Genomic DNA, 10,810 nt, shown 5'->3' on the forward strand with positions numbered 1-10,810 from the left:
TTTCACAAATGGCAAAAGAGCCTGAGAAATGGAAAGAGATGTTCTGACCTCACTGGCCAGTCGTAAGAATTTGGCTCCAAAGCAAATGTGTACCAGGCAGGGTGTACACAGAAGGCTACGGCCAGAAAAGCTGGGGAAAGGGGAAGATTTGAAGAAATGGTTCATTTTCCTGAAATCCTTGAGCCCGGTTCCAGTTTATTCTAGCTCCAATTTTTTTCTCATCCTCAGAGTTCATCTCTAGATAAAAAAACACACCGAGAATGATAAGCACAAAGACTCCATGTTTGAACCCAGAGGATTTTTGGAACTAGGAACCATCATGCAACTCTACAAGATAATACACTGTTATTTTACAGTACTCTACATTTATAGTACATAGTCTATAAAACCATACCAACAACAATATTCCAACATACGTGAGGATTTGGTTCCATAGTGATTCTTGAATAAGTGTAAGGAAGTTCTCCATACCATGCTGTAAGTCTTGGTTGCTTGTAAGTTACATCTAAGAAAGAAAATACAGGGCCTTTGAAATGGTTTAATGTTATTTAAGGTGTGCCTACTGAGTGCCATGCAATGTGCAACAAACCATGAGAAATACAAAGGCAGAGTGAAGATGGGCTCTGACCCAAGGTTCCACGTTCTTAGAGGACATGGGATTTCACGAGTAGAACGCGTCAGAGCTCAAAGAAAGAAGACAAGAGAAGGTGTGTTGGCAGAAACCATAGCAGCAAAGGCTCTGAGGTGAGACTATGTGTGACGTGTGTCAGTGAGGACATAAATAAGAGTGGAGTCACACTGCAGAACAGTTCAGATTAGGGAGGGTCTAAAAAAAAGCAGGTTATGAAGTCTGAGCCCTTGTAGGCAGGAATCTGTGACACCAACATCCATACAAGAAACAAGACACACTGTTCATCAACGTGCCACCTTTTGATTTTAAGAAAAAGGGGTTTTGACCAACCACAGCACGAAGCTGACTGTAGTCAGAAGTTTTTGATGTCCAATTTATCTAAAAGGGAGTTATCCATAGATCTGCTATTTCTTCCCCACAACTGGTATCAACTGCTACAGTAAGAACAGTAACGATAAAGGCAGCCAGCATTCACTGAAGGCTGACTGTGTACCAGTCATTCTGCTAAGCACTTATCAGGCAGGATCTCATTTAATTATCACAACCACCTTACGAGGTAGGTATTATTATACCATTTTACAGATCAGAAAACCAAGAAACAGAAAACTACTTAACTATAACTTGCTTAAAATTAACAATTACTCTGAACGACAAAGGCAGCAACCAAGGCCAACTTGGCCACCAAAAGCCCTACTGTGGAAACTCTGGGAGTCAGGAGAAAAAGTGGACCCCTATTCTGATGTCTGAGTCACAAAAATGAAGCCAGTATACTTTGCCTCTTTCTTTACAGAAAATTTGAATTCACTCAAGGGTCCAGAAAGGAGATTTTATGCTAGAGCATGGACGTCCTCCAGTGGCCACCCCCGGTATAGCAGATACTGCCGGCCCCCGGATGCCCACAGAGGAGGGAGCAGGTTCCAAGTCAGGTAATCTTTACAAGCTCAGGACAGTACAGATGCTGAAACTAAAAGACACTGGACTCTTCTAGTGAAACTAAAATGAGAATAAAAAGCCGGTAATAAGGATCATAAAAGAACATATGCCAAATAGAATCAGAAAAAGGAAAGTTCTTGAAGTTTCTATGAAGAAAGAGGAAAGCCGGCACTATTTAAAGTAATAAAGGTAATGAACAAACTCAAAAAGAGAGCTATCAACCACAGTTCAGCCAAACCAAACATCCTTTGGTTCCCTGAATTGCCACCTCCATGCTCCTGCCCTGTTCGCTCTGATCTCTGAGCCTGCCACCTGCTGTTTCTTCTGCCTGGAATACTCTTCCCTGTCCCTTTTGGCTGGCAAATCCCTAATCATCCTTAGGGTCTCTGTTAGGTTCTAAATCTGTTTAATTAAGACTGGGTGTGGTGAAAGAGTCAATGGTATCAGAAAACATTCTAGAAAGGGAGACCAGGCAGCAACAAGTGCGATCTCAGACAGTACTTACCGTCTCTGATGCCAGTTCTCTGTTTCCAGGGAACGACCTCACAAAGCTGTTGCAATATCCAGTCGGCTTCTTTTAGGTCAATAAAGCCAGGATACAAACACACCCTTGATGCAGAAAGAACCATTATTAACTAAAGAACACAGAAAAGAGGGGCACCTGGGTGGCTCAGTGGGTTAAGCATCTGACTCTTAATTTCGGCTCAGGTCATGATCTCGGGGTCCTGGGATCAAGCCCCACCTCAGGGGTTCCACGCTCAGTGTGGAGTCTGCTTGAGATTCTCTCTCTCCTTCTCCCTTTGCCCCTCCCCCCACTCACGTGCACTCTCTCTCTCTTAAAATAAATAAAATCTTAAAAAAAAAAAACACACAGAGAAGATGGGCTAGTCTCTAAGCATTAGTGGAGGAAGTTAATCTGGATGCTTCCTCCTGGGTAGACAAAATCATCTTACCACATGTCTCATGGCAAACAGAACCTAATTATCACCAGGTCATGATGTTCCAAATGTGAAATAAAAAACTTTCATGTTAAGACAAATGAAAGAGGCAATAAAGGAAAAAGAATGCATGAGGGCTTTTAGAGACACGCTTCAAATATTGCTCTACCACCACCTGCTGTGAAACCTTGGGCAAATTACTTAACCTTTCCGAACCTTAGTTTTTCTGAAACACAAAAATGATATCCACCTCATAGGCTCACTATGAAAAGTAGAGTAATAAAATGCCTGGCCCTGTGTTATTTTAACAATTGGTTATCTTCTGAGACTAAGCCAATTGTAGGGAAAGCGATCTTTTATGAATGTATCAAAATAAACATTTCCAAATGAGGGTTCTTTCTCTCACTGAATATACACTTACTTCAATGATGCCCAGTCAGCTCAAAATCATTTTTCCTTCTTAAGAAATGTTCTCAAAGCCCTTGGAACATTCTGTTGAACTTCACTCTCTGGAGGTGTGTTTGATTTTTTGAAAGAGCCAAAGCTCACTTCCTAAAGCCATACCTGGTTGACAATGAGATGCGACCAAAATAATGCAACTGGGTTTCTCGCATGACTGTTAAACTTGCTTTGAAAGGGACGTTCTGAAGCTCTTTCTAAGCAACTCATTTAGATATGTAAGTTCTGATATATTTATTTTAAATGCTTAATTATTTTATAGTGACAATTAGTATATTCTTGCATTAAGGGGATGCTTTCAAAAAAAATGTGTTTTTTTTAAGATTTTATCTATTTCAGAGAGAGAGAGACAGAGAGAGCGTGTGCAAGCAGGGGAAGGAGCAGAGGGGGAGGGAGAAAGAATCTCAAGCAGACTATATGCTGAGCCCGACCTCGCGACCCTGAGACCACGACCTGAGCCAAAACCAAGAGTTGGACACTTAACCAACTGAGCCACCCCAGGCATCCCTCAAAATGTTTTTAATAAGGATTAATGCCAACTATACCCTAAATTGTATATGCTTTAACTTTACTAAAACTTACCTTAATGTAGATTAAGGTATTAATCCACTCATGTAGATTAATGGTTAACATAATATGTTATAAATGTATGTAGTAATATGACTAATATAATAAATGTAATAATACATATAACGTAATGTAATAATAATAATATGTAGCACTCAGAGCACAGAAGTGGAGGCTAGATCAACTCAAATTTTAAGTTACTATGTGGCACTTGGAAAAAGTCCTCAATCTCTTTGGCCATCTGAAAAACTACAGCAGTAATAGTTACTGTACCTGAAAGAGAGGCTGTGAAAATATTCTGAAGTTAGAAATGCTATGTAAAAAGAGATACTACTAAATTCTCACTCCCCAAGAATTTCGGAGGCAGAGGTTACCTGTTTCAAGTAAGGGAGCAGAATATTTTAAGAGACTACAACTCAATAATATAGTCACTTTCTAGGGAGGATGCACTTACCTAGATACACCTGTGGGTGATACACTGATTTCATACACACCCTCTTTGCTACAGAAATTAAGAAAACAGACTCGTTAGTACCAGCCAAATAATAGCCTCCACCCAGTGGAAGAGCCGTCTTTGCAATTCCCAAACTTCTGGTCACCAATATCATTTCAGAATGAGGATACACTATGAGGGAAGCATAACCCCACCTTGTTCCACCACTGAGATGAAGTGCAAGAGGGTGGCAGATCATTGATGTCACTGGGAATTGAATCCTGAGAGGATCAGGCTATGGAGACAAAGACTGGAATAAAATAAATTATGATTCTACCCCTTTATATTTCATCCATAATTTAGGCTGATATGGTCCAGAAATCTATCACACAAAGGGGTACCAAATAGAGCATCTCTTTGGAGACTCTGGAATAGGAGCATTTACAGATAGCAAATACATCTCAGGGCTCTGAACTTGTTGCTTTCAGATACATGTCTAATGAGGTTCCTGCTCTGATTAAAATCCTTCAAAGGCTCCCCACCAACTTTTCAGCACTGCATTCAAGGTCCCCACGATGTAGCTCCACTTCTTGACAGCTCCCATCCACTCATGATCCTCCACTGCTGCTTGGAATCTCCTGAATTCACCATGGTATTTTTTAAAGATTTTATTTATTTGATAGAGAAAGCAGACAAGCACTAGCAGGGGGGAGGGGCAGAGGGAGAAGGAGAAGCAGACTCCCTGCTGAGCTGGGAGCCCAACAAGGGGCTCGATCCCAGGACCCCAGGATCATGACCTGAGCCGAAGGCAGATGCTTAACCCACTAAGCCACCCAGGCGCTCCACACCACAGTATTTCTAATCCTGCTTTTCTACAAGCTGGAATGCCTCCCCACATCCAGCACCCCCAATCCAACCCACCCGAGCTTTGGTCTGGCAGAAAATTCTAATTCATTCCTCAAAATCTCAGTTCAGCCTCACCTTCTGTAACACTTTCCTGACCTCTAATCCACCCAAATAATGTTAACCATCTCATCCTCTGTGCTACCACTAGACCTTACTACAAGTCTACTGTTTTATAATATACATGACTGCAATTTATCTGATTACATATCTATTTCATTTACTAAACTGTGGGCTACTGAGGGGCAAGGAATGGGTTACTGTTCTGTTTCCCAGGGCCTCACGCATTGTAGATGGGCAGTAAAAGCTTAGAATTTAACCTAATGTGCAAAAGTACAAAACTGTTCCAGATGTGCAGGGTGGCCAGGTCCATAGTGAGAAAACTGACCCAGACTGCATAGGTTCCTATACCAAGATAACAGTGTCAGACCCTTCTCGGACAGAGGTAAGTTACAGAGAACAACATAAAGGGACAGTCTTCACATCACCCTCTGCCATGTGAGTTAGTAGTTTGTGATCTGTGAGCTGGGCTCTTAGGCAGATGTGAGAACCCCTTTGAGCAAAAATCTAGGCAGAGTTATTGTCATATACATTTATCACATCTCTAGATGAGTTGACTATAGTTTCCCAGAATGTGAATACAATGTTTCAGTGTGATATGTTTTGGGCCATATTTAGAAATTGGCTCACTTCAAATATGGGTGACATTTTTGGCTATTAAATAAAAATTTAACAGAGCTAACTTTAGAAAACCAGAATTAACCAACATTGGGGTCAAGCAGGAAGAAGCTGTCATTTTGCTCTGACTTGAATATTCACAGCTGCCCATTTTTTCAGCCTGAATGTCCCATCTGTACCTAGTAACAAGTTTCATGGTTTTGTTTATTCTCTTTATTACCAACGGAGGCAACGTCACACTGGTGTTCGTAAACAAATCCAAGACTGTCAGAGCCACCAGACTCTGCCTTAAGTGATCGTGTGGTCCAAACCTTTAATACTACAGACAAGGAAACTAAAGTCCAGAGAGATGGCCTTAATGTACCTAATGACTAGTTACATAGCTAACTAGTGGCCAAGCCACAACTATATACCTTCTTTCAAAGTATAATGACATTCGTGTTAGTTTCAAATTTTTCTAGGCTATACAAGTCAACCTGCAAACAGCCAAACAGCCTAACAGACTGTTCATAAGCAATAAACACACTAATTTGTTAAAATAAAAGGATGCTTTCTACAGGCAATTTATCTCTATCAGAAGGAAAAGGAAATCAAAGCATCTTTTTTTTAAAAAAATATTTTAGAGAGAGAGAGAGAGAGCGAGAGCCTCAAGCAGGGGGAGGGGCAGGAGAGGGAGAGAATCTCAAGCAGGCTCCAACTCCCCGCTGAGCACAGAGCCTGATGTGGGGCTCGATCTCACCACCCTGAGATCATGACCTGAACTGAAATCAAGAGTTGGCCGCTTCACTGACTGAGCCACTCAGGCACCCCACAAAGCATCTTTCATTAATTTCAGAAAATAATATTTTACATACAGATCAGTGTAAGAAGAATTATAAATTAAGGATGATATTTTATACACAGATCAATGTAAGAGGAATTTAAATTGCTCTGGAACAATTATATGAACATTCAAGGCCCTCTAGATTTTGAGCAGCTTTCGTAAGTGTTGCTAGTAAAATAGAACCTGACTAAAGTCTTCTCAAAAAGCCATGTTTCAGGGCACCTGGGTGGCACAGTTGGTTAAACATCCAACTCTTGGTTTCAGCTCAGGTCTTGACATCAAGCCCTGTGTGGGGCTCTAAGCTCAGTGAGGAGTCTGCTAAAGTTTCCCTCTCCCTCTGCCCCTCCCTGTATGCACTCTCTCTCCCTCTAAAATAAATAAATAAATTAAAAAAAAAAACAAAATGCCATGTTTCAATGACTGAGGGAAAATCCCCCTCTGTCTTTACCTAGGAGATATTTTAGTTTACTATCTGCAGATTAATGAATCAGGGTCAGGAAATCCAAAGCAGAGTCACAGTTTAAGGGACATGTATCTTGTTGCATTTTCCACACCATCAGCAAATTGAGAAATGCTTCCCAAAACACCAACTTTAAAGACATCTAAGATACAACTATCCCACCCTAAAATTAAGACAGTAACTGGGCCATTATCTCTTTCAGATGGAAAACCCAGTGAGGGAAAGATCTGGCCTCTCCATTTTACTGTGGGCAACAGATACAGAAAGGCAGCAAATTACTTACTCAATCACTCGTGGCTCTGGGGCTCTGCGTACTACCTGCAAGGAAACAGGCAGATTTTACTTCTGGAATGATCCCTAATCCTCAGAAAGGCTTATGTGCAGGATTACTATATCCTCTCATTTCTGATAAAAGTAAGTCAAGTTTAAAACTATCCCTTTTTTTATTTCAAGCACTTACTACCCCCCCAGAGACAGAGACCCTTGTCTGCTTTTCTTAGAGCCACTTCACAGTTGCTAGTGGGCAAGAAAAAATAATAAAAGTAGAATTAATTCATTTTCAGAGCAGACAATAATTCTAGAAAAACCTTCTTTCCAGGAGACTTTTTAAAACAGAAGATATACTGGGGCACCTAGGTGGCACAGTCGGTTGAGCATCCGACTCTTGGTTTTGGCTTAGGTCATGATCTCAGGGTTGTTAAGACTGAGCCCTGCACTGGGCTCCATGCTCTCTCTCCCTCTCCCTCTGCTGAGTCATGCACATGTGCTCTCTCTCTCTCTCAAATAAATAAATTAAGTTAAATCTTTTAAAAAATAAAACAGAAGATAAACTAAGAAATAAGTTTTAATCATTATTTATACAATCACTATTACAGCAAGATGCCTGATTTTTAGCTTCTTCCATGTCACTAACAACAGTGAATCTTCACTGTTTCTTACAATTTTTCCCCATGGGGGGAAAAAAAAAGCTAAAAATCAGGCATTGTAGTAGCTGAAAATTTCAACTCAATTCCAGAGACATGTGCTACACTAGCACTAAAGACAGCATGGTTTTAGGACTGTTAGAACTCAGATAACCAATGCAAGTGCTAGTCATAGTATAACCTCCTTCCCCCGCCCAAAATGGAAATTATATAGGCCCATCAGTTGGGAGCAGACTACAAAGAATCTTTAGACATACTAGGAAATTGACTCCACATTTCATTATTATTACAGGCCTTTCATGCTCCTTTTATTAGTGAATTTATTCATCACCACTGGATTGTCTACTATGTGAATATAGCTTTTACAAGCAAATCTGTTAATGTTGTAGGAGAAATAAGAATTTACCTGCTGGGGTTCTTTGAACACAAACTGTCTGTCCACAAGATGATGCTCCTTGTTCATCCATGTCTGACCAGGTCTCTGGTGGAGATGGCTCTTAGCAGTGGTAGCTGAATCAAGAGCAAGAACAGACGTGAACCAGACTCAAAAAGTCTGCTCTGGGGAGCAAGGGCCAATAAAATCTACTTGAAGATAACCAATATGACACCTAGAAATTAATTAGTAAAGTCTGTTGGAGATCCCACCTCACACACTGAAAGGTTTGAGAGCTGTGACTAAATATGAGAAATACTATACCTCAACCCTCAATAAAAGATGACCATCGAGAAAATCAAAGTACCAGCTACATTTTAAATAACTCCTAACATCAACTGAAATGCAAGCATATTCACACAAGATCCCCACGAGCTCTTGCCTGGCTGAGCAGTGGCCTGGCTCTTAGCGGGGCCAGCCCAGGCTCCCTGCACTCGGGCTCGCCGTCTTTTGTCCTCCATGTTGACCAAAAGGGCTTCTGCTCTTAGCTTTCAGATTTAATTCCTGATCAAAATCACACAACGGTATCTGTTGAAAATAAAAAAAAAGTGCTTTTATTTTTTTTTTATTTTTTTATTTTTTTTTTAAGATTTTATTTATTTGCGAGAGAGGCAATGAGAGACAGACAGCATGAGAGGGAGGAGGGTCAGAGGGAGAAGCAGACTCCCTGCTGAGCAGGGAGCCTGATGCGGGACTCGATCCCGGGACTCCAGGATCATGTCCTGAGCCGAAGGCAGTCGCTTAACCAACTGAGCCACCCAGGCGCCCCCAAAAAAAGTGCTTTTAGTTAGGATTGTGAGTGTGAACTATCTAAGGGAGTCATTATAATCCTTTCAAGCTCAATGCAATTGGAGATTCTATGTAAAATTAATTTCTGTCATCTAGCATCTCAATCAAGGAGCCTAATAAGTCACTTAGGACTGCTGGTTTTAATGTTTATCTTTTGCAATCTTATAGTATTTTTTTAATTTTTTTTTTTTGTTGTTAGAGAGTGAGCGTGGGGAGTGGGGCGGACAGAGGGAGAGAGAAAATCTTAAAGAGACTTCACGCCCGGCGCAGAGCCCATGCAGGGCTCGATCTCACTACCCTGAGATCATGACCTGAGCCAAAATCGAGAGTGGGACTAAGCCACCCAGGCGCCCCAACAATCTTACAGTACTTTTGCTTCTTTCACAAGAAAGTACATGTTAAGAAATTCTAAGATCTACCACATCAGTCTTATTAGTCTGCAAGAAACTGTAATATTCCCTCACCTATACGGATATTGAGAAATAGGCTCAGACTCAGTTTCCAAGGGCATTTCCATATTCCATTATAACTAAATTTATAATTAAACTTCCCTGAAAGTTTGTTAAAAATACCCATGGCCTGTCTCAGAAGATCTGATTTAGGATGGATACAAGTGTTTGTCTTTGTGACAAGCATTGTAGGAGATGGTTCTAAGTGGGCATGTATGAGGACCACAAGGTTAAGTGGCTCGCCCAGAGTCACTCAGGAAATCAACAGGAGGTAGATTAACATTCAAACTTTATTAACTTCCAGTTTTCAGTTAATTGAAAAGAAACACCTCATAATGGCCAGTAATACTAATTTGGCATTTTTGCCAATAAAATTTTACCTCACAGCAAATATAGGAACACAGCTACAAAGAGACAAAAACAGGGAGGTTCGAGCCACATGTTCTGAACCTATGATCCATTTCCTTATTGCGCTAAGAAAGCTTCACATTTCAAGTCCTCACAGGTAACAAGCTCATTTTATGGCTTATTTAGCACACCAATTTCCAGACCTTCCCCAGACCTCCTGAGCTGTGCTGGGCCCAGGAATATGGACATTTAACAAATTTCCCCAGGTGATAAGTATATAATTCCTTCTCATTTAATAGGTAGGGAGATGACAGAGACTGCCATCTGCCCAAAAAGAGTTAATGGCAGAGTCAAATACCAACACTCCACTCCCACAAGACGTGTAGAGGAAGCTTACATTTTCTCTCAACAAGACCGTCAAAAACTCTTAACACAATTAGCTATAGTTCTGATTTTGTGGCCCAGAAACTGTTAACTAACCCCACCTTCCATCCTGGGATTCTTTACCCACATAAAGCTTGAGAACCCTGCAGAAGGTAAAAGGGGAGGGCGCCGGCGCCAGCCTGACTCGCTCTGAATCTAAATCTAGCAGCTCCCAGCTGCAGGACCTGTCAGCTGACTTCACCGTTCCGGGCCTGAGTTTCTCCCTCTGTAAAGAGGGAAACCAATACCTCTCTCACGGCTGAAGTGCAGAACAGGCGGTCCTCGAAGGTGAAAAAGCCCGGTCCTCACGCCGAGTTAGCAACTCTCCCTATTTTAGAGCCTTCTCTTCCAGGAGCCCCAGGATGCGGTCCTGGAGGTCGACCCGGGAGGGTCCTCAGGGGGCGGTCCCCATACCCCCAGCCACCCAGCAGGGACCGGGACCCCACGGCAGCCGGCTGAGCCCGGCGCGCAGGTACAAACCCGCTCGGTCCTGGAACGGACCCCGCTGCCCCGGACCCGCTCCGCCGCCGGCTGTCGGGGAACCTGAAGAGTGGAGCACCGGCTCCGACATCCCGCAACCACAGGCCGCGGCGCCAGGTATTTCCGCTGACGTCACGCGC

At 42.1% G+C, this 10,810-nt stretch overlaps 1 protein-coding gene across 5 annotated transcripts in view; it reads right to left on the reverse strand.

Moving 5' to 3' along the window:
- ALKBH3 (alkB homolog 3, alpha-ketoglutarate dependent dioxygenase) overlaps positions 1-10,806 on the reverse strand; it is a 124,813-nt gene extending 114,007 nt beyond the window's left edge. For 2 of the 5 annotated variants that reach the window (XM_078058145.1, XM_078058144.1), the window contains exons 1-7: positions 10,439-10,803; positions 8,564-8,709; positions 8,155-8,258; positions 7,109-7,143; positions 3,983-4,030; positions 2,070-2,173; positions 417-505 (exon numbers count right to left, since the gene is read on the reverse strand). In XM_078058145.1, coding sequence (XP_077914271.1) covers positions 417-505; positions 2,070-2,173; positions 3,983-4,030; positions 7,109-7,143; positions 8,155-8,258; positions 8,564-8,642 — 459 coding nt within the window. In that variant the 5' untranslated portion in view covers positions 8,643-8,709; positions 10,439-10,803. Of the gene's footprint in view, positions 1-416; positions 506-2,069; positions 2,174-3,982; positions 4,031-7,108; positions 7,144-8,154; positions 8,259-8,563; positions 8,710-10,438 lie in introns of all 5 variants that reach the window. The other 3 variants (XM_036097694.2, XM_078058142.1, XM_036097696.2) reach the window with 3 other exon arrangements.
- Positions 10,807-10,810: the final 4 nt, after the last annotated feature.

Source organism: Halichoerus grypus, chromosome 11 (genome assembly GCF_964656455.1).
Source record: "Halichoerus grypus chromosome 11, mHalGry1.hap1.1, whole genome shotgun sequence".
Lineage (NCBI taxonomy): Eukaryota > Metazoa > Chordata > Mammalia > Carnivora > Phocidae > Halichoerus > Halichoerus grypus.